Source organism: Eptatretus burgeri, chromosome 6, assembly GCF_056783735.1.
Source record: "Eptatretus burgeri isolate ZD-2024b chromosome 6, Ebu_testis_v1, whole genome shotgun sequence".
In the NCBI taxonomy this organism is placed as follows: domain Eukaryota; kingdom Metazoa; phylum Chordata; class Myxini; order Myxiniformes; family Myxinidae; genus Eptatretus; species Eptatretus burgeri.
Window position 1 is genome coordinate 41,550,789 of NC_140966.1, and position 25,546 is coordinate 41,576,334.

At 35.4% G+C, this 25,546-nt stretch overlaps 1 protein-coding gene across 2 annotated transcripts in view; it reads right to left on the reverse strand.

The window, feature by feature from the left end:
• The window catches only part of PLPPR4 (phospholipid phosphatase related 4), a 122,956-nt gene that overhangs the window by 83,332 nt on the left and 14,078 nt on the right, over positions 1-25,546 (reverse strand). Inside the window, exons 2-3 of one of the 2 annotated variants that reach the window (XM_085884692.1) lie at positions 24,116-24,507; positions 19,401-19,586 (exon numbers count right to left, since the gene is read on the reverse strand). In XM_085884692.1, the coding sequence (XP_085740818.1) occupies positions 19,401-19,586; positions 24,116-24,193 (264 nt within the window). In that variant the 5' untranslated portion in view covers positions 24,194-24,507. The remainder of the gene's footprint in view (positions 1-19,400; positions 19,587-24,115; positions 24,508-25,546) is intronic. The other variant, XM_085884693.1, reaches the window with a different exon arrangement.

Below are 25,546 nucleotides of genomic sequence, written 5' to 3' on the forward strand. Positions count from 1 at the left end.
GTTTGGGGTTCACAGATCTAAGAACGTCCCCCTTGACACACATTATATACTGTAATACACCTCGGACTTGTCCCTCTAGTGTCCACAAAGGTGTATTATCTGCTTAGTTTTGTCTTTTGTAATTCCTGTGAATAAAATGAACCTAAAATCTCTTCCCCTTCCAAATCATATATTTTATAAGTCCAAGGAACTGTATCTATTACATCAACAATTTTAAAAAGTTCTTTCGTCCATCGTTCAGTAAAACCCTTTTCAGAAATGAGATTTCCACCTATATATTCTTACGATATCACCAACTTTGAACTTAGGTTTTCTGACATTAATCTCTTTTCATATTTTAATTTTGTAAATGTTTCTGATGGCTTCATATTCGTTGATGTGTGAATCGTGTCATTATACTTATCCACAATATCCTGAATAAAAGATGACCATTGTTGTGAACCGAGTTGTGTGAATTTTTTATATAGTCTCTCTTTAAGGTACGATTAAAACGTTCAACAACAACTGCCTTCCCTTCATTAAAGGTACTGTATAATGTAATACTGTTATTTTTAGAAAATTCATAAATGTCTTGTTATAAAACTCTCTACCCTCATCAGTCCACAATTTCTTAGGTTTTCTCTTACTTTTATTAAATATCTGTTGAAAAGCTAACATAAGAGTATTACCTGTTTTGTTTTTAAAGGGACAACCCACGCATATCTACTCCTCAAATCAATAACGGTTAAAGCATACTTGTACCCCTTATCATTATTGAGTTCAATCAAATCAGCAGACCAGATATAATCAACTTCCTTGGAATAAACTTTCCTTCTCTGAAACTTTGTGAATATTGGTTTATGTAATTCATCAGCTAATTGCTCTTCAGTCTTAATGGCATCATTAGAGCCTATAAGTTTTTTGAATTTCCAAGTCCAAGTTTCAATTTAGCACTAATCATCTTCTTCACGATGAACCTATCAACTTTTTCTCTCAAGGTTGGATTTTGTATCAGAGACAAATTATACAACATTTCTCTATCGGCTTCATGCTTTTCTTCCAACGTTGTGGTATTCCCATAATCAATATCGTGTCTCATGCACACTTCATCAACTCTATTGATTGGTTTACTCCAGGATTTAGGATTGTCTGCCTCATCTAATCTTTTATCCAAGTTTGTGCCTGGACCACAGAAAGAATAACCTGGAAGATGTAATTCCCTGGTATTCCAGTAGTTGTAAATTTACTTCCTGATAAAAACTTTTGTATATCTCCTCCGAGTTTGTGTTTGGAGATAAATTGATTTTTTTTGAACCACACACCGAACATATACCTTTTTGTATAACCCTGTTATTTTTACTTTTAATATATGAAATATTTTTAGTATGTTTTCTTTTACATTTGAGACAATAACTCATTTATTTATGAGAAAAATTTCTGCAGAGTGCAAAAACCTTTTTAGTTTCCAACATGCACATTTGAATCTTAATTTTTAAAACATAAAGAATCCTTAGAAATGCCTTCACTCTCTCCTCCATTTATTTAAGAAAAAACTTGAATTAAAATGAATAGCTTGACGATGCTAATAGTTTTGTTGAAAGTATTGCAAATAGACTTGTTAATTCTTTGTATTCCTTCCTGGTGGGTTGAGTTATTTTCTGTAATACCTCTATTCTTTTTTTGAATCTCACTGGTTTCCATACTATAATATTTATTTATTCTCTCTCTTTCCTCCCTCTCCCTCTCCTCCTTCTCCTTTTCCTCCTCTTCCCTCTCTTCTTCAACTCCTTCCTCATCCCTTACTATACTTGAATCGTTTACACCCCATAGAATATTATACATATATTCATCAGGATTTCTTGTTATTCCTGTATCCAAAATAATTTTTTACAACAGGAAACCAATAAAATTTCTTTTGAATTTCTAAAAGAGCCTTACCTTTTCTTAACCTTATAATTTTTTCATTATTTAACATTCTAATTAAATCTAAAGTTGTCGGTTTATCAACATCAGCATAATGCCAATCTTTTATTGAAAATACCTCATTCTTATGTTGTAGAACATATTTATTAAAATACCGAATACCCTTTTCTTGAAGGTATGCTTGGACACAGAAATGATAATTTTCTTGAAGTCTTCTTGCTGTCATTTATGTATTAGAAATATATGTTAGAATAATATTATCGCCAGAAACACCTCCCCATCTTCCCATAGTTAAATCATTTTGTATTTCCTTACTTATTATATATAATCCTGTTTTTTCTGTTTTCATGAGATAAACAAGGGCAAAACCATTATTATATTTACCCTTATTAAATTCTTTTATTTGTTGTTTACTAATCGTGGCTCTCCACAAAACTCATTCTCGATACCAAGTGGATAATATTCTTCCTTACGAGACTGATTTAATTGTTCCAGGTCTTCGAGGTTAATTTTAAATGACCAATTATACCCTAAATCATTCATATCATACCCCCATTGTTCTATTCTCATACAAACGATACGCCCTTCTTTATAAAAATTTATTTTAATTCGAACTGTGAATTCTGTATGACCTGGAGATAATATCAACACTTCTGTATCTTTAGAATACACAGCCGTTTTATTTAAGTATATATATTGTGATAAATCGCTTAATCTCACCAAGTCATTCGCGTCAGTCGGGCTTGGATAATTTTTTAATTTATAAGCATTTTTCATGTTAATATTTTTGTTTATATTATATTTATGTCGTTCAGCCTGTGCCTTTGTGTAATAATTTGATAAATCAATATCCAGTTCTTGAGATACACCAAAGATAGAACCATCTTTACCAACATAAGTCATTTATATTAGATTAAAAATAATATCATAAAATTTTTTATTTTTGTTGAGTTGAAATAACACATATAGACATAATTGACCACAACACTTGGAATTTAATTCTTGGACTTGAAATGTTTGATAAACACCATTCTGTAAGAATTTTATGACTTCAACAGGTGGTGGAAGACCAAAACTATCAAAATAATATTTGTCTTGACTATTAAAAATACAAACCCAATGAGAACCGTTCCCATCATTATCTTCTAAGTTCATAATAATATTCTTTGTATGTTTCGACACATTTGTTAATTCATCTCTCATACAAATAACTACATTATGAATTTTTAATTTCTTACAATATTTGGCAAGTTGCAAATTTGATGTTGTATTCTTTCCAAATTCTTTCAACCACTCATCAATGCTCATTTATTTATTAGAAAGATATAATCCATTACCTCTTTTCGTTAATTTTACACCTGCTTGTGCTATAGAAGAAAGCATATCTCCAACTAACAATCTCGCTTTATCAGGCAGACCTTCAAGTTTTTCAGCAAAATCTACAATTACACCACTTCCACTAATTTGTTTCTCCAACTCTTTGTTATGTCTTTCCAATTCTTTTTGAGCCTGGAGTTGAGCCTTCCTTTCGTTGGCAGTTTTGACCGCTGTTGAAATACCACCCGTCAATGCTCCAACCGCACTTAAACCAGCAAATAAAGGAATTAGAAATGGGAGAAATCCTCCACTCGTCTCTCTTATTGAATATTTTTTCAACATTGGTTTTGTCATTTTAATTTTAAGTGAGCCAGTGTCATTCAAGATTTTAACCTGTTCTCTTGTGAGCAAAACATCAATTCTTACTGCTCCTTTTCTCTGAATTGTATTAACGTTAATCGTTACAAGGCTTTTGATTTTGAACACAAGATGATAGTTTATGAAGATTGATTTGATTAACATATACCCCAGTTGGTACTTTGCCACTCATTTATTTAACAAAAAAATTATGTGAGACTAATCATCACACCATTATCTGTATTAATCTGCAATTCTGTTTCTTCCAAAAGCAAACAATATGTATCAACTTCTTCACTCTCTCCTCTTTCAATGTATAGGGAAGTATCCACTGATTAGACTTTATAGTTTCTTTTTGAGCGCTCAGGTCAAACGTATAGATTGTATACAAACTTTTAAATGCTGTCATATCCAAAATAGGTTCTTTATTTCCATTACTTTCACACACCTTTTGGTAAGACTTGTATGCTTCAGCAAAATCATTTTTTTCCCAATTAATTTCCAATCTATCTCGTGGATAAAATGTTCCATCTAGGCGAAGTTGTTTCACCTTAGCATTATCACTCAATGCATTATTCTTATCAGTCGCAGTATCACCATCTGGCTTTTTAAAAATCATCCACAGATATCGTGGCTTTCCTTCAGAACACCCAAATTCCACGTGTAAGTAGTTTGATTGAGTTTAACGTGTTGACATCTTCTTTTGAGGTATGATACACTGAGTGGTTTTTTGAGTTAAGTCTTCGATTCAACATCTCTTCTGTTTTAAGATTAGGAGTATATTCACTGATATACCAACTCATCTCCTCAATTACAAATTTATTCTGATCACCAAAAGCATTACCAACACCAAAAAGCAATCTATTTTCATTATCATTCCTTTGTAGTTGAAATCTAATTTTAAGACCATACAGAACTTTATCATAATCACAAAATCCAAATATACCTTTAAGAGGAACTGCCACAGTAAAACTATTTTCTGCTTTTTGTATCATCATTATACATTCCTTTCCTTTGAGTATACCCAGGGTCTGTGTTTGTTCCCGTTGACATATCAGGAATAAAACCTTCGACAGACCCCTTTCCCATTCTATCACTGAATGTATAGAGTGTAAATTTCATCATTTCAGATACAGCAGAGACATAATCAACCGCTTCAACTTCTTGTGTTCCAATATACAATGCACACTATCAAACATTTTCCAGAAGAAATCATTTACAAGTGTAGCGTTTGTGTTATTCCCAGCCTTAGTGAATTTAAATTTACACAACAAAGAAACTTTCGGAGAGATTCAAATAGGTTTGTTGATTATTTATTTCAAAACTTTTTGTACCATTTGTATTCCAGTCTGTTCCAGTTATTGCATTTACCTTGAAGTAATCTTCTTTTTAGTGGAGTTTGAGATAATAATAGTATCATCCAAATCATAGATACTATCAATTGCTTCCATACTTGTATTTATTTAGGAAAAAGATGTTAAAACTTTTGAAACCCTGATCCAAGTATTTGAATTATTTTCTGTCGTTCTTGGGGGACAACTGAGTTTTACCTTTCTTAATTTCTTTTATTGCTTGTAATTTATGAGATTCTTTCTGAGCATCTTTTATACTCTTTACAGCACCTGCTACATTTCCCACAGCAGAAGCAGTTGAACCAATTAGGTCTTTATGTTTAAGAATAGTTGAACCAATACCCATGAGAGTATCAATTATCCCATCTCCTCTAAATTGATGTCCGACACCCCTTTGTCTCTTAGGTTTATAGTATCCTCTACCAAGATACATACCTTCACCCTTGTAGTGGGGAAAGGAACATCCCATCCCTGTAATTATTTTATATTTTCCCAACTGCTTCCTTTCCTTACAATAACCATCGTATTTATTTATTGAAAAACTTCACGTAGGTGAATTCTGATGGATATAACTTCTCCATTAAAAGAGATCACACGATTATCTTGGTCGGTTATCCTAAAATTTACTCTGTGTATGGTTTTTCCTGACACAGGTAGATAAACCAAATTTTTAGGCTCCATATTGAATTTATAACCAATTGGGGTTGAGTATGCGCTGAATGAAAATATTGTGTTGTTTTTAATCCATCATTATAAGCACCATCAATCAAATCACAGGTGAATTAACACCGAATTTATTCCTGAGGATATTTGAATGACATTATCACTGTAAAACGTCCCATTAGTTTCAATCTTTTTTGAGGAGAAACCTAATAACTCTCTAAATGAATTATCAATTGTGAAATCAACCTTGTAGTTATTTTTAACTTTAATCGTTGATTTTGAAGTATGTTTTTGAATGTTTATAACAATATTTTTGGTTCATCACCCTGTTCTTTCATAAGGCGAGCAATTTCGGAAGATATTTGAGAAATCTCGTATGCTCCGGGTGAGACTGTTATCGTTTGTATCCACTTCCCGGATTATAACTAAAACTTGTCATTTTTCTCGGTTATATTAAATAAGGTATTATAAGTCTCCATGGACAATAAAGATGCCTCATATTCTTTTGTTGTGTCAAGTTGTAGTGGGTATGGGAATGAAGATGTGTGGTCGCTTGTTGTGAAATTAAAACTCAGGATTGTGCTTCTCATCTTATTTAATATGAGATAAAATGTCTTTATATTGAGATTTATTAATTATTTTCATGTTCATCAACTGGTCTAAAATGGCTGATGCTTCATTAAAACAATTGTTATTTCCAGCCTTCTTACTGCCGAACAACAATAACAGTCTATTAACTAATTGCGATGGGTCATTTGGAAGAAAACTAATACCTGAACCAAAAGGATACTTAAAGCCTGAATAATGTGTTTCTCCTTCTCATTCTTCCTACTTTTACCAGAAAGAATAACCTTATAATTTAGAGTGTTCAGCAAATCAATATATACTCTATCATCATTATTTTCCATATCCAATGGTTTATCAATATACTTTGATTCATCCCTCACAGTTGAACCTTGTCTTCCATCTTTGTGAGAAGAAACATTAATCTCGGAGTTAGTTTAACAGGGGTTGAGCAGAACTTAAGAACCTTAATTCATCATTAAATATCAATACCTTTTCTTGAACAAGATGAAATATTGCTGGTTGTTCTGTTGGAATGAGTCCTGCTTTGGTTTTGAATCCGCTGAATATTCATTGTTTTGAACAGCATTCACAATATAATCAGGGGTTGATTAATCTCTTCCAGTTGTTGAAATAAACCTTCATCATCATATTCTAATTCTCCTAAATGCTCTAATTCTTCCTCCGTCATTTGACTGAAATCTTTTAACATTTGAAGCTTTCTAGGAGTATATTCTACTGTGGGAACTGTGGAAACATCTTTCATTTTTTCTTGGGAAGTTTTTAAAAGTGGTTTAAAAAATTTCTATTGTTTTTTCAAATGCTTCTTCGCCCGTTAGTTTCTGTCTGCGTTTCTTCTTTATGTCTTCCTGTTGTTTTACAACTTTTGAAACCAACTCTTGATGTTCCTTAAATCTTCTTGCTCTTTCTTTTGTATCCATTTATTTATTGTAAAATATCATTTAATGAATTGTAAAGATCAACAGGGAAATTTTCCTTTTCTTCATCATTCAAGTAGATGTGTTCAAATAAATCCTTTTCTTTAAATATTTCATCAAATTCTTTATTAACATTAATGCGAGTTGTAATTTCTTCTTCACTAATCCTTGCATCTCTGCTTTTCATACGTTTGTGTTGAGTTTCTTCATCAACATCAAAACCGAATGATAAAATCTTCACTCCACTCAGATATTTAATAATTTGTCTCGTTCCTTCTGGATTAGTTTCTAATATCCCAACACCACCAGATTTTAGTTTCTTTAACTCACTCTTACAATGTGAATATTTTGTTGTACCAAGAGAAACCTCCTCAAATATTTGTCCTTCATTCCTCAATCGCATATGTTCCTCCACTGAAATATAGTGATAATCTTCACCTTTTACTTCTCAGGTCTTATTGCTCTAGTTGTTGTTGATACAATGCGTATCACGGGGTGTTTTTAAGTAAATTTACAATATTCTCATTTGTACTACACAAGAACCTTGATTTATGAAAGTTTTTTCCAGAAGCAGATTTACCCACAAGATTTATAATAATAGTTGTCATTTATATATGTAATTGTTTATAAAACAAAAAATATATCCTTTAATATCTCATCTTGTTTCACAACAATATATTTATATTTTTCAGTCGTGTGCTTCATATAATCCTCAAATTTCTTTTTACTACATAATGTAGAACAATTATCTCTCCAAAAATTATTGATATCTATTGAATTTAACTTGAATAAAATAAAAGTATTAGCATTGTTTCTGATGGAACGACGAGGAAGTTGAAAGTACGATTGACTAAGATAAATACAATTACAAGAAGAATGTCTCCCTCTTGTGTAGTAGCTGTCCATTACCGTTTGGTTTCTCTCATTAACACAATCATCAAAGATAACGAGGTTCTTTGATTTATCCAGATCTTGAGGAGACGGTATATCATCCGTATTATCACTAAGAATACAAGTTATAAGATTTGATTTCTTTTTACATCTCTGTGTATGACAAAATAGTTGAATTATATCTTCAATGTTATAATCATTTAGGTTTTTTGACGTTTAAATAAACCTATTATATCTTCTTTTTGAAGACCAGCATTAAAACCTTGTGAGAGTAGTTGATACTCTGGTTGAAAACTCGACTTTGTGAAAATTATTAAATTATCATAATCTAAAAAGTTGGGAGTGAGGAGCATTTTTAAAAGTAAGCAGGTTTTCCACATCCACTTGAACCAACTATGAGACATCTTAATGAATTTGGGAGATTTTTATGGTTGTTAAATTTTATCTTATTTTCCCAAATAGGTAAAAAATCATTCATTTATATATTTGAAAAACAGTTTATTTAATTTATTATTGGCTTTTTTAGAAACTCTATATTTTATCCTAAGTTCAGGTTTAATTTCAAGATAATCCATTATTTTATTTATACAATATCTTGTGTTGATATTTCCCTGAAAATTACATCCATGAATAATATACAACAACAATCCTTTGAACATTTCTCTTATACGTTCAGTTTCTTCCCTTGTAAGGAAAGGTGTGTTATCATCCTCATACTTTACATTCATTTCTCTAATCAATCTTGTAAAGTAATTCATTTTTGGTGTAAATCTAAAAGAATTATTTTCCTTTTTATATTTTTTATTATCATTAATTAGAAGATAATCACAGAATATACATTGTTTATAGGCTTTTAACTCTGTGTTTAATCCCTGTCTTTCACACGCAGGACAATTCTCAAATTTGTCATATGGAGAATCAGGAAAGTCTAGCATATTTATAAAGTAAAACTTTACTTAAACTGAAATTCATCTATACTTTCAGTTGTATATTACCATCGATATCGATATACTTTTTTCATTATCAGATTCAACGACAACATTTTTTATATTAAAGGTAATTTTAAAATTATCGTTAACTACTATTGAGCAATGTCATTTCACCTGATATATTAACATCCTTTATTTCATCAAGATTTACATCTTTAAGGTTGTTGAAAAAAATACAAATTTCTCCTTGCATATTACAGATGGTCTTATCTTTTCTTTCTAAAGCTTCATCCATAAGGTTTTTGTTCTTTGATACTTTTTCTTGTTTCATTGCTTTTTCTAGTTTTGAATATATTACTAGAAGGAGAGGAGAAACTTTTGTTAGAGATACTTTAATTGATGTTCTACCAGGTATACTAAAAGCCCTTCCACTGAAGGAAATTGAAGAACTCATATTATTTACCATAATAGTTTTTATCCAATAGTTGTTATATTTATCTTTGTTCAATTTTACATCCTTGACATATTTCTCAGTATCTTTAACAGATGAAGAGATTGATTGAAACTTGTCTTTTGTGTCTTGAAACATTGTATTTATTAAGTGAAAAAGTTGGAGGATAAAATGTTTTTAAGCACAGATTCACCTATAAATTAAACGAAATTTTCATCAAGAAAATTTTAGTTTAAGCAAAGTTTTATTCTATAAATATGGTTAGGTTAATACAACGTACTGCGATGTTTGTAATCACGAATATAAACATTATAGAAAACACCTCCGAACCAACAAACACACATTTAATCTATTTCATCAAATATCTCCTCTTGAGTTGGAAAGAAAACATTGTGATATCTGTTCAAAGGATGTTTTGAAGAGTAGTTATAATCAACATCTTCAATCACAAAAACACAAGAAAAATGAGTTTAAAGTAAAGGGAGACTATTATATTAAAAACACTGATGAGGCATTTAAAGGGCATATAAAAATAAGGATTTTTCAATTTGGAGAACCCGGTCCATCATCAATAGCTGAATCAATTGAAATAGTGAAACCCGATGTTAAAAAATTTATTAAAAAGACATTAAAAGAAATAAAAACTTTAAAGTTTTATATGGGAGTGAAAATGAATATGAAAAGACAAGATGAAGAACAAACTCCTTATATGAGAACAGATCTTCATTTTATAACATCATTTCAAGATTTTTTGAATAGTGGGGTTTATGAAGAACTATCAAGACAAGAGGAGGATGTTGATAATACAGTGGTAGGAAGTGGATTCAATATTAAAAAAATCATCTTTTTAGATATACACATTCTAAAATCAAACCCTCTTAAAGCTTCTTCTTATATTGAATTACCAAAAGAAATAAAACTAAAGAAGGCAGTTGTTAATATTAAGAACAATGATAATAAATGTTTTCTCTGGTCTGTTCTTGCTCACTTACATCCACCAAAATGTAATTCAGAAAGAGTAAAACAATATATGAAATATGAGAATACCTTGGACATTAAAGATTTTAAATTCCCAATGCCACTAACAGATATTCCTAAATTTGAGAAAAAGAATAATCTTTCTATTAATGTATATGGATTAACGGATACAAACAAAGTTCAAATATTAAAAATTTCAAACAACTATAAAAATGAAGAAACACACATTGACCTTTTATATTTTAGTGTTGGAAAGAATTCACATTACACATACATCAATAATTTATCAAGATTAATCTCTTCTCAGGTATTCAGAACAGCAAACAAAATATATCCTTGTAAGCGATGTCTTAATTCATTTCATACAAAGAACGATTAGAACAACATTCAAAATATTGTAGTAATCATAAATCAGCTGTAATTACAATGCCTAAACCTGGTGAAAAGATTTATTTTGAAGATTATAATAAATCTATCATGCACCCATTTGTGATATACGCTGATTTTGAATGTATCCTTAAAAAGATAAATACTGCTTCTCCTAATCCAAAGAACCATATACAAATAAATATCAAAAACATATTCCTTGTGGTTTTTGTTATTATATCAAATCATCTGTTGGAGAAAAGTATAACAAACTTGAACATTATCGTGGAAAAATGCTTCACAAGAGTTTGTAAAACGATTAGAAAAGGATTGTATAAGACTCACTAAATTAATGAAAGAAACAAATGAACCGATGAAATTAACCAAAGAAGAAAAATTAGAATTTAGAATGAACAATATCTGTCATATTTGTGAGGGGGAAATTAAGGAGTTTAAAGTTAGAGACCATTGTCATCTTACTGGTAAATATAGAGGTCCCGCTCATTCCTGTTGTAATCTTAATTATAAATTACCTTCTTTTATTCCAGTCTTTCTTCACAACAGCGCCAACTATGATACACATCTATTTATAAATGAACTTTCAAAAACACCAGGGAATATTTCTGCTATAACAAACACAAGTCAAAAGTATATTTCATTTTCCAAAAATGATATTCACAAAACCTATAACTCGTATTAGGTTTTTAGATTCTTACAAGTTTATGGGAACACCACTAGCCTACCTCGCATCAAATCTAAGCTCCACGGACTCTTTTCCAAATCTTAATTCATTCTTTCCAAAAGAGGAAATTCTCACTAAAGAGGAAATTCAGATTAAAGAGAGAATTCAAAGTAAAGAGGAAATTCTAACTGAAGATGAAATTCTAATTATAAAGAAAATTCGAACTAAAGAGGAAATTCAGATTAAAGATGAAATTCTGATTAAAGAAGGAATTCTTACGAGAGAGGAAATTCAAACAAGGAATGAAATTCAAAGTAAAGAGAAAATTCTTACAAGTAAGGGAATTTATCCTTATGATTATATGGATTCATTTATGAGATTTAAAGAAACACAACTTCCTTCAAAAGAAAGTTTCTATAATAACCTTTATGAAGAAGAGATAAGTGATAAGGAATATAAACACGCACAAGAAATATGGAAAATATTTAAGATAAAGAACCTTGGAGAATATCATGATTTATATCTAAAAACAGATGTTTTATTGTTAGCTGATGTGTTTGAGGCTTTTAGAACACTCTGTCATAATAAAAATTGTTATGGATTAGACCCTGCCCACTATTTCACAGCTCCTGGTTTAGCTTGGAGTGCAATGTTGAAAATGACAAAACAAGATATAGATTTAATCAGTGATGTTGATATGCTTTTGATGATTGAGAAGTCCAAGAGAGGTGGAATATCACAAGTATGTTCAAAAAGATATGCTAAAGCAAATAATAAATATCTCCCAAATTATGATAGTGAAAAAGATAGTAATTATTTGATGTATTTTGATGCTAATAATTTGTATGGATGGGCAATGTCTCAATCTCTACCTTATGGTAAATTAGAGTGGGTGGAAGAAAAGGATTATGAAAAGGCTTTGATGAATATTGTTATTTCTTCTCAAGAGGAATTGAATGACGAAGAAGAAGGTTATTATTTTGAAGTTGATTTGAGGTACCCGAGTGATCTTCATAATAAGCATAAAGATCTTCCTTTTGCATGTGAGAAAGAAACTCCAAAGAAAGAATGGTTAAGTGATTATCATAAAAGTTTTAATATTAAAGGTAAATCAACAGAAAAGTTATTAACAACATTCTATGATAAAGAGGGATATGTTTTGCATCAGAGAAGCTTAAAACAGTTTTTGAGAGAAGGATTGAGAGTAGCTAAAATTCATAGAGTTTTAAAATTTAAACAAAGTCCTTGGGTGAAAAAGTATATTCAATTCAATACAGATATGAGAGCAAATACAAAAGTAAAATTTGAAGGGGACTTTTATAAATTAATGAATAATGCTGTATTTGGAAAGACTATGGAAAATGTTAGAAACAGGCAAAACATTAGATTCGCAACATCTTGGAAAGAAGCTTGAGATTGATAAATAAACCAAGTTTTGAGAGAGAAAGAGGTTTTTCAGAGAACTTTTCTGCAATTCATATGAAAAAGGAAAGTATTGTAATGGATAAACCAATTTATATTGGAACAGCAGTTCTTGATTTATCAAAGATATTGATGTATGATTATTTGTATAATGACTTAAAGAAAGAGTATGGTGAAAATGTTTCATTGTTGTATATGGATACTGATAGTTTTATCTTAGATATAAAAACTGATGATGTTTATGAAGATATGAAGAAAAATATTGGAGTATATGATACAAGTAATTTCAGCAAGAAGAGTGAGTTATTTTCCAAAAAGAATGAAAAGGTTATTGGTAAGTTTAAGGATGAGTTGGGTGGAAAAGTAATGAGTGAGTTTATTGGATTGAGAGCAAAGGCATATGCTTATAAGTATGGTGAACAGATTGATAAGAGGTTAAAGGGAATAAAGAAATATGTAATAAAGAAATCAATAACTTTTAGAAATTATTATAATTGTTTGATGAATAAGAAAGAAGAATATAGGAAAATGAATACAATAAGAAGTTATAAACATAACATATATAGTGAAGAAGTAAATAAAAAGGCATTAGGAGCCTTTGATGATAAGAGATTTATTTTAGATAATGGAATAGATTGTGTTCCATATGGATATTGTATGATAGAGTGTATAAAATAGATTATGTTTTAACGATGGGAAGATGGGTTAGGGTTTTTAAGGGCTACCGCATGGTTTTTCACAATATATAAATGGTTAAACCAAGTATTAATCAAACTAAAGAGTGGAGAAAATCTCAGTCTTGGTATATAAATGGAAAACATAATGAATGTGAAAAATATCAAATAAGTCTTATTGAAAAAATAACTAAAACAAAGGTAAATAAAACAAATAAGCGAATTAATTTAAAAACTAGTAAGTTAGAGGATGTAAAGAAAAAAATGAATATCCTTGAATGGACTGAAAACTTTGATGGTTATCAATTGAACAATGAAAAAACAATTTACTATAATCTCAAAATGATATGTGGCTCAGGAGGTGGTCAGATGAGAGCATTAAGAGAAGTTTATCATTTCGTAATGGTACAAATGGGGTATCTTAAAAAATATAAAGATTCAAATGTTTTGTTTGTCAATATTTTAGATGGGGATTATTGTGCAAAGAAAATTAAACTATTGAAGGAATTTGAGAATGAACAAATCTTTATAGGTTCAATGAGTGAGCTGTTCAACCCCCAGGTGTTCAATTCAATGAGGTTCAACCTCCAAGTTAAAAGGAGAGACAAATAAATATACCTTGGGATAAAAAGGGGATTTATTTTTAGGGTAAAAAAATATAAATCGCTGAAAATCCCCCATTCATTTACATGGGGCAAAGTGAGCCAGAATCAGTATTCTTACCCTACTTATATATATATATATATATATATATATATATATATATATGTACTGTATCCTGATGGTAAGGCAGTCTGACTGGGAAATGTTCCATGTGGATGTGTCTCAGGAGCAAGAACTAGGTCAGCATCCTCAGAGTGTATGAGTGGACTGAAGCTCTGCTGGCTTGCTGTTACTTCTTAAACTATGACAGTTTCTAATGAGGACTTTCAATTTCTTAATTTGGCGTCTGTCTTACTGTGGTGAGTGTGAATGCTGGAAAGTTTTGCCTGGTCCTTTCCTCTGTGTCGTCAGATACATCCGGTACATCATTGAGTACTAAGAAGGAATTGTTGTTGGCAATAGATCCTGAACTATTAAATAATGTCCTCATTGTAACACCAGCTGGGTCGGTTGTAAGAAGTAGCAACCAGTACAATGTATAATTTCAACTCTGGAAATGTTCACGACCTCGTTATGGATGTAATATCATGCTCATGCTGATGTTCGGTGGTGCTCCCCAGTGGGATGTGTATCTATTATTATCATCATGTAGAATAGAGAAATCCACAAGAGTATTTATGACAATATTATTAATAGAGAAAAAAAAACAATGCAAATCAATAATCTATTATACACACACTGATTCATCTCCACTAGCGAACAACCCATCCCTACGGACAGGTTAACTTGCCCAGAATTGGCATGTTTTAGTGTGACTTGAAATAACCCCTCACACAGGGAGCGGCACTATGCCAAACAAATTCACATCATGGGGTTGCTCCCCCTACCCTGAACTGCCAGGACCCTACCCCAAGACACAACTATCATTTTCAACCAATTCCATCCAGCAGTTGAAGAGTGTATAAATAGGGTTGGGCACACATCGACTTTTTCTCTGTTGTCCCGTTGAAAGGAGTGTTTTTTTATGGCCATTTTTCACGCTGATCACGAATCCGTTGAAATTTTTGACCTAGGATGATCTTCGGTTGGTAAAATGCAAAAAATCAAAATGGCCACCAAATTTACCCACTTTTCAGGTAAAACTTGATAATTATGGCTTACTAGGGCATGTAACGTTATTACAAGTGGGTAAATTTGGTGGCCATTTTGATTTTTTGCATTTTACCAACCTAAGACATCATCCTATGTCAAAAAGTTCAACGGATTCGTGATCAGCGTGAAAAATGGCCATAAAAAAAAACACTCCTTTCAAAAAAAGTATGGTTGTATGCCCAACCCTAGTATAAAAGTCAAACGCATACACACACACTTCTTGAATTATAGTGTGATTCTTTTCCTCTCTGGGCAATTGTAAATCATTTTTGTGTTATTCCTCCTTTCCTTCTTAAGTATGCACACCTCCACCTCTGCCCCCCATCCCCCCTTCCCCTTCACTTCCCAACACCTATACACACTTTGATAGTTTGTGAACGTGCTTCCCTTTGTCATTCAGCATCTAAATGAACATAGACCCGTGTATAAAAAAGGGGAGCAAAAACAATGAATAGTAAAAGGAAAAATATTGATTAAAGAAAAAGAAAGAGGAGAAGGAAGGGGTAGCTTTCGTGAAAAGTACGTGCAATGTATAAATGATGTAAACAAATTTTTAGTAAAAATTGTGTTTCATAAAACTTGATAGATCTTCATATGTCCTTCATACACACATCACCTCTTCCTTTTTTTTTCTCTATCCAAGATTGAAGCATACAGAAGAGCAAGGTTGAACTTACAGTGGGGGTAGTGGGGCAACAATTTGGCAAAACCAGCAAGGGAATAGGTGAACAGGAAAATAAGAGGGAGGAGCAGGGAGGAAACACTGAAGCCAGGAAGTAAGAAAGTTTGGTTACAAAAGGTTAATGAGGGCAGCAAAGATCATGGGTGTAGGAAGGGGGACGACATGATGGGGGGGGGGCTAACACCGTAGAAAAAGACAGGTGGGTTAGTTTGTTGATCCTTCCAGAGTGATAGGGTGAGAAAGCGAGATTTTCTAGGATTAAAGGACATGTTCCATTGATCAAACCAGAATGTAATCAATTCCAGATCAACAGAGAGTGATGCATCCACAGTCTGCATAAAAGTGGGGATGCAGGGAATGGAAGAGTCATTTTCCAGGGCAATGGAGAGGCAGTCCTTGCTATGTTGTATTTCTTGTTCTGAAGCACAGTCATCAACAAAAGCTTCCTGGACTTTGGCTTTGGCTTGCAGTCTCCTCACATTAAAGACTTTGCCATCTGTGCAACATATAATGTGGATGCCACTTTCACTATCGGAGAATAAATCAGAAAGCATGGCAGCAAACATCATGCTGAACAGGGTGGGAGCGAACACACAGCCCTGCTTCACTCTATTTGTGACTTGGAAAGGATTAGAGGAGTCTCCATCATCCAGGACACAAGCATGCATGCCATCATGGAATTGCCATACCAAGACAATGATTTTTTTTCTGGACAGCCAAATTTTGCCATGATCTTTCATAGGCCCTCACGACTGACTGTAGCAAAGGCTTTAGTCCAATCGAAAAACGTTGACTATGAGTTACAATTCTGCTCTTAGCATTTCTCATGCAACTAACCTGCAGCACCAGCCATGTCAACTGTGCCATGACCTTTTTTCTGAAGCTCCATTGACTCTCCAGTAAAAGGTCCTGTTCAAGATGCAGTGGTAAGCGGTTTCACAGTACTCTTGCACTTAGTTTCCCAGTGCTGCACAGGAAGGAGATTCCTCAATAATTGATGTAAGCTTGATGATTTCCCTTCTTTGTGTGAAGGTTAACAATTGATGGATCTTTGAATTCCTGAGGAATGGCTTCCTGGTTCCACATTGTCTGAAGTAGTTTGGTGAGTTTTCCATGTTGTACCTCCTTCCTTATGTATTTCACCTGGTATTGCATCTGACCCTGGTCACCCTGGTGCTTTGCTGCTCGAGTGAAGACAATCTCAACTTTACTTGGGATGTCAGCAAATGACAAATTGATTTCAATTTTGGACAAGTCTCATCAACTACATGGTATTCATCGAATACTTACCCTGCACAGTTTTGAGAAGGACTTGGTACAAGCCAACTCTTGTTTTTTTAAAGGTTTTTTTTTCCTTTGATCCAATATGGTGCCAGAACAGTGACTGATTATGTCACTTTTATCAAACTATATTTACCATGGGTCGTTGATCAATTACTTAAAGTTTTGCATTGACCGGTTAGCGGTTTCAACAATTGCAGATAATTTTTTTCATACTGACCGGATCAAGTGTTACACTTGTCGAATTATGACGTCATAATGAAGGCACTGATGACATCATCATCAACATATCTTATTCCCCATGGGGAGTACTTGACAATGAGCCATGCTTCAGTTTTTAATGGAACGGTGTCAGAGATATAGAGGGGTAAAGTTTTTCCGTTTTTAAAGATGGCACCTGTACCACGTGACCTCAGACGTCATATTTATCATTACAAATTCTTACAGGAGGAGACGCACCTATGCTCAAAATTTCATGTCAATTGAACCAACAGTTGCAAAGAAAAAACATTTTTCATTACTTAGAAAATCAAGCGCTGTGCTTGTCGAATTGTGACGTCATAATGAAGAAAGCGATGACATCTTCATGAACTCATCTTATTTCCCCATGGGGAGTACTTGACAATGAGAAATGTGTAATTTTTTTTTCCATGGATCGCTTTCGGAGCTGTAGATGTGCAAAGTTTTTTGTTTTTTTTCCAAGATGGCACCTGTACCACGTGACCATTGACGTCATAATTATGACGACAGAATTTCACAGGAGGCGGCTCACCTACTTGCAAAATTTTATGTCAATCAGACTAACATTTGCTGAGAAAATGAATTTTTAAAATGCGGGGCACATACGTACGGCGGACGGACGCGACCGATCGCTTAACCCCACTTTTGTCTTTGCGAGCGCAGGGTAATTAATGATTGTTGATAGGTGATTGGGAACATTGTTAAAATGTTCCAACCATCTCTCCAAAGCTTTGGTCTTGTCCATTATCTGTGAAATTCCAGAGTAGAGAAGACTTGCAGGAAGTCTACAAACCTTAGATGGTCTTCAAAGCATTACAGAAGCGAAGAGTATAATTTCTATCTACGTATGATTGCATTTCATCTGCCGTTTTGCTTAGCCAGTGATACTGCCTCTCTCTAGGCTTTGATTGGATGATTTTACAGATATTGGTAAAGGTGGATTCTTTGAAGCAGATGACATGGCAGGGGATGGTGGGAAGCACGTTGGGGGGCAGTGTTACAAATGGTGGGGGTAGCAGGATGCTTGCGGGGGCAGTAGGACACTTGTATATGTGGGGGGGGGAGGGGGGCTGGGGTGGTTCATACAAGGAAGAGTTCATTGTTCTCTTCAGACCAGATTTATCTCGTGGATCACTAATTCTGTCAGACGAAGACAGACATCATGGACAGGGCAAAAAAAAAGGGTTATTAAAAGCACAAAGTAAAGTGGAGCTATAATATTTGAGTGATTGCCCTAAATTGGGGCAATGACAATATTGCAATGGGGCAATATTGCCTTGGGCAATGGGAAATGGGGCAATGACAATTGGGGCAATGACAATGACAAAAGTCCTGGGACACAAGGAAGTGCAGACTTCTGAGCGCACAGGAATTGGAACATAAATTGCGTGAACATGAATAATGAGAGGTTAGTGAAAAAGAGAAAAGGGAGATGAATTTACGAGTATAGAAGAATCTAATCAAAGAAGTAAATTAATTACTTTAAGTAGTGTTGAGGAGAAGGATAAATAATAATACGCAAAGGAAGTAATAATATGCCGAATGAGATCAAAAATGTTTCCGTTAGAAATTTATTTTGCGCTTTTTGAGAAGATAAGAGAAGAGGGAGGCGGGAGAGGAGGACACCCAAGATAAAAAGGGAGGTTGCGTGTCAGACGTGAGGCCTTAGGCCGAGATGAATGATATCTCCAACCCCCCCTCCCCCCACTCCTCTGCCCGCTTCCCCTTTTTGTCCTCCTCTTGATCTCCCTATTCCCTTTAATTTCTTAATAACTGTACAATTTCAATAAACCGCCTCTTTTCTTGACTTCCTACCACTCCCTCCTCCCTCTACATGCCATTAGTTAACCTTCATGAAGGAGCTCCAAACTGCATATATGTTGTCCTCTCACTTGGCTTTTAATCTGTCATCTCTTGATTAAGTATGAGGAAATCTTTGATGTTGGTGAAGCATACCATGGCAGCTGGGCCAGCAAAAGCCAGGCACAGCAGCATGAGCAGAGGCACGTCCTCGTTGGCAGGGGTTATGTAGGGGAGACGCAGTGCCAAGGGATCACAGGAGAAGCCAGGATGTGCTGGGAGAAAGATGTTGGTGAGTTGTAGAAAATAGAGGAAGACCAGAGCAGATGCTGCAATGGGGAGCTATAATTGGGTGGGAATTTGAGCACAAAGAGAACAGAGGCAAAGCATCAACAGTTAGAAGGGCACTCGGTAGAGCGCATACCTCTGCCATGCAATTCCTGATCCAGCAGAACATATCGGGCCTAATACATTTTTGAAATATCATGCTATATATCGTTTTTGGGGCCAATCTCTCAATGATGAAGAATCACTTTAAAAATTAAATAATCATCGTATCTGGATTTGGATTCGGATCTTCACCAAAATTGAATGAATTTGTCCTTATCGCACACCCAACCTGTCCACCAAGTTTTGCCCGAATCCAGACACAACTTTTTGAGATATCGTACTATAGACCATCTGAGCCTGGTGTTGGCTTAGTGGTTAGGGTGGCTGGCTTGGGATCCTAAGGTCCTGAGTTCAAGCCCCGTTGTCCACTAAATTAACACCAGGGGGTTGACTCAGCCTGTCATCCTTCCGAGGTCAGCGAAGTGAGTACCAGTGTACTGGTCCCGGTGTATGCTCCGGTTAGAATTGGTGTACCATATCCCTGTGTGTCATAAGAGGCGACCAGGGTTGGCGTCAGGAAGGGCATCCAGCCATAAAACATTGCCTCAAGAAGGGAACCATGATTGCATGGAGCCCGCAAAAAGCCAACCCCTACTCAGCAGGGAAAAATGGCTGTAAAAAGGCTGTACTATAGACCATCGCTCAATGGTGAAGAATCACTTCAAAAATTATCGGATCCGGATTCATATCTTCACCAAAATTGAATCAATTCTTCCTTGTTACACAACCAGTGTCCACCAAGTTTCGTCCAAATCCGTCGACAACTTTTTGAGATACCGTGCTATATATCGTTTTTGGCCCAATCTCTCAATGATGAAGAATTACTCTAAAAAATTCAAGTTGCCGGATCTGGATGTTCACCAAAATCTAATCAGTTCTTCGTTGTTACACACCCAAAGGGTCCACCAAGTTTCGTCCTAATCCATCCACAACTTTTTGAGATATTGTGCGATGTATCATTTTTTGCCCATATCTCTCAATGGTGATGCCTGGTGTTGGCTAAATGATTAGGGTGGTGAGCTTTAGGATCCTAGGATCCTGAGTTCAAATCCTGCTCAGCTGTTGAATTCATAACAGGTGGCGTTAACTCAGCCTGTCATCCTTTTGAGGTCGGCAAAATGAGTGCCAGGATGCTGGTATACTCTGTCGGAGTGGCGACCCATCCAGGATTGTGCCCAATAGCCAAGGAGACTGCTTAAGCAGCACCAGTGCTCTGCACAGAGTCTGGTCCCAATCTCCTCCTCTCCTCTCAATGGTGAAGAATCACTTAAAAATTTTAGTAGTCAGATCCGGATCCAGGTCTTCACCAAAATCTAATCAGTTCGTCCTGGTCACACACCCAACCTGCACACAAAATTTCATCTGAATCCGTCCACAACTTTCTGAGATATCCTACACACAAACAGACAAGAAGAAGACGTTGTGTAGAGCATGATACTTGCAAAATCCATAACACAAATTTGGCCTAAAAATTATTGGTGGTTGAATTCAATGACCAAATATGCAACTCCTCTTCAAATTTCTAGTCAATCGGATGAAAATTAACAATTTTAGAAACTCGGCCTCTGTTGACCTCAAAAATAATTGGTGGCTGAATTCAGTGACCTGAAATGTAAATCCAATTCAAATTTAAAGTCAAACGGATGAAAATTGAGCATTTTAGAGATACCACCTCGGTTATTGAACTTAGGCCTATGTTGACCTTTTGATCTATCCATCCATTGGGACCATACCCTGTGCAGAGCGTTGATGCCGCCTAAGCAGTCTCATTGGCTATTGGGCAAAATCCTGGATGGGTCGCCACTCCGACACAGGATACCAGTAAGCTGGCACTCATTTTGCCTACCTCAGAAGGATGATAGGCAAAGTCAACCCCATCTGGTATTAATTCAACAGCAAAGTGGGATTTGAACTCAGGATCTGATGATCCCAAGCCCACCACCCTAACCATTAAGCAACACCAGGCATATTATGGTCGATGTTGACTTCAAAAATAATTAGCTGCTTGAATTCAGTGACTTTAAATATAAATCCTCTTCAAATTTCAAGTCAATCGCATGAAAATTGAGGATTTTAGAAATCTCACCCAAGTTGTTGACCTTTGGCCTATGTTGACCTTTTGGTCGATGTTGACCTCAAAAATAATTGGCTCCTTGAATTCAGTGACTATAAATCTAAATCCTCTTCAAATTTCAAGTCAATCGGATGAAAATTGAGGATTTTAGAAAGCTCACCCAAGTTGTTGACCTTTGGCCTATGTTGACCTTTTGGTCGATGTTGACCTCAAAAATAATTGGCTGCTTGAATTCAGTGTCTTTAAATATAAATCCTCTTCAAATTTCAAGTCAATCGGATGAAAATTGAGGATTTTAGAAATCTCATCCAAGTTGTTGACCTTTTGCCTATGTTGACCTTTTGGTCGATGTTGACCTCATAAATAATTAGCTAGTTGAATTCAGTGACCTGAAAAATAAATCCTCTGCAATTTCAAGTCAATCGGATGAAAATTGAGGATTTTAGAAATCTCACCCAAGTTGTTGACCTTTGGCCTATGTTGACCTTTTGGTCGATGTTGACCTCAAAAATAATTGGCTGCTTGAATTCAGTGTCTTTAAATATAAATCCTCTTCAAATTTCAAGTCAATCGGATGAAAATTGATGATTTTAGAAACCTCATCCAAGTTGTTGACCTTTTGCCTATGTTGACCTTTTGGTCGATGTTGACCTCATAAATAATTAGCTAGTTGAATTCAGTGACCTGAAAAATCATCTGCAAATTTCAAGTCAATCGGATGAAAATTGAGGATTTTAGAAATACCACCGAAGTTGTTGACCTTTGGCTTCTGTTGACCTTTTGACCTCAAACAATAGGCTTCTTCCTTATGACAAACTCTACCATGTGGTGAAGTTTTGTGAAGATCGGTTTAAAATTTTAATCTGTATGTGATAAACCGACAGACGAACAGACAGAATAACAAAATCGATTGACCAATAGGCCTATGTTGACCTTTTGATCTATCCATCCATTGGGACCATACTCTGCACAGAGCATTGGTGCTGCCTAAGCAGTCTCATTGGCTATTGGGCAGAATCCTGGACGGGCCACCACTCCGCCAAGTCAACAATAAAAATACACTTGAAAAATCTTCGATTTTGCAAGTGACCAAATATGCAAATCCTCTTCAAATTTCAAATCAATCGGATGAAAACTGACAAGTTTAGAAACTCGGCCTATGTTGACCTCAAAAATAATAGGTGGTTGAATTCAGTGACCTGAAAACAAAGTACCAAACAGACAGACGTGAAAACATAACCTCCTTCCACCTTCGGTGGCGGAGGTAACAAACATATCTGACGTTGACACCACTTAATTAAAAATATATTTTAATGTACGAACAAATGATTTACTTAAAGGGCATGCAGCATGATTTGGAAATCAATAGGTAGGCCGATTAGTATTTTCGAAAGTATTTACACTGAAATCAATGTAACTGCACATGTAATGAATTAACAAAATCAATGAAACACAATCAGCATTTTTATCGCTCTATCAACAGCCTTCCAGTATCCCTGACAACCTGGAGCAGAGGTCAGACACTCCCTTTTTAGCTGTCAAATGTTGGTTTGATTCTCAATCTGACAATCAATGAGGATCAGAATGGTACTTCGCAGCCATGGCCGGGGCATCACAAGTTACGCTTGATTGGTCCGCTCGTGGAAGTGATGCGATGGGTCACCATGGTGTCACTCGAACATTAAAAGTAGCCACATCCATGTAAGTGTACCTTAAGAATTAGGATGTCCCGGTTTTCAATTTGCAAAGATGAAATATCCGAGGAAATTGTGATCACATCACGAGTGGATGTTGCCAATGTTTAGATGCTTCCCCTCCATGCTCTGAGTTGGAATCGATACGGCGGATCCGACATGCCAACGAGGTTTTCATCGCCTTTGTAATCTCCGACCAGTTGCTCTTCAATAAACATTCATCGCTTCATTGTCTCACGTTCCAAGTACTACATCATTCGAGCACTGTTCGGTATATTTCCAGAAACTGATAAAAATCGCCATGTTGAAATTTTGTGCAACTTATTTTTTTACGTCCATCAACTTAAATACGATGCTTTCAAACATTGTGCCCCCAAAAGTTAAGATTAGCAACTTGATATAAAGCAACACTTAAAAAAAAAAGTGATCTATTTTGTGACTTTCCCTTTGAAGTTGACACCAGAATTCTATGCCAAACTGGGCAAGTTTCCACAAATGTTTATGCCTATTTATCACTTATTTCACAAATTTATTTATCACTATATTATCACAAATGGTCATGTTATTATATTTATGCCTATTTTACTCCAAGGGGTCCCAGGATTACATGCCCAAAAAATGGTTGCGATCGGTTCAGCCGATTTTGCGGTACTTGGGAACAGACAGACGGACAGCCGGTGAACTATAGTAAGAAGATGATGGCTTATCATTACCTCCATAAAGTAGATCCACGGCAGGGAGCTGTGTTTTGTCTGCCTTCTCCTTGATCGCCCATTGTCTCGGGTCACCATGGTGTCCGTAGGCCAAGGGTTGCCAATGCACAGCACTTTGCTTGGTTATCACCCCTGTTGATCAAGATCCCCACCTTTCTCCCTTACACACTGGCGCTTGTCGGATATCTCATCTTGCCTCGTGCCATCAGCCCCAGTTTGCGTATTCCCCAAACACCTTCATCTCCCCGAATTCCATGCAGAATTCAGTTCTGATTTATCCTAGAACCCTAATGGCGCTCCGGCTCCATCTGTGCATCTATAACCCGATCCCTCGCTGCACAATAGCACCTTCGCCGGTCCTCACAGCAGCCCCGTCAATCGATCGTCAACATCTGTGCCACACAGAGGGAAGGAAGAACACGACTGAGTTCAGATGGAGGAAAGCACTTTTAACAGCCCATCGTTAAGCAGCACCCTGTGTGGCCTCGTGACAATCCCATTAAATGAACACATAGTCCATCACCAGCTGGGGTGTAATTTACATTCAGCCAAATGGCTTTCAATCTTTAATAACTTGGGACAAAAAGCAACCACATATAGGAGCAATAATTACGAGTTATTATTGTTGATGTATTTCAATAAGGAACTTTTCTCGAGCAATTGTGATGCATGAGAAGGTTACGATTATATCTGCCAAGATGGTGGTGCTCCGCTGTTAGGGCTGGGGGAGCGGATGAAAACGACAGGAGGGGTAGGAGGAGAGTTCCGACGTGTCAGTGTTTAGACATGGACTTAAATCACCAGGCATTGCTGGCATCTGGCTGTCTGACATTTGCGAAATGGCCATCACTCTTCCAGGCATGTGGACTGTTTAATGAAAGTTGTATTTTAAAGGACAGGGACGTTTACAAGATCATTGGGTACCAAGGGGCGCTGGCTGGCGACATCCTCATATTGGACGTGTGTTGGATCGCTGTGCCTTTTTGACCCATCGCGGTCTAAATGTGCCGGTGGAAAAGTGACATATGTCGCTTGCTGTCACCACTGGGATCCCGTAAATGTAATTAATGTGGTGGTGGGAAAGCAGAGTGATTCGTTTTGGGTGTGGTTGAGTGAGGGGCCAGGGAAGGGGGTACATTACCACTCACTGGCTTTTCGTTTTTAATGGTTATAAAGATGGCACAGAGAACAGCAGCTAAAACCAAGCTGTGTACGTTCGAAAATGTTGTCAGGCTAGCCCTTCGTCTCGATAACTAATGTGTTATATTGCAAATGTTGAGTGACTTTTTACCCTCCAGAGGGGCGTCAGCATGCCTGGGGACTAATACATTGGGTGCTATCAGTCCTTCCAGACATGCATCGGTCAGGAGTCTCTTCTTGAAAATGACTGGACGCGTTGCTTTCGAATTCAGCACAGGTGTGTCGTAATAT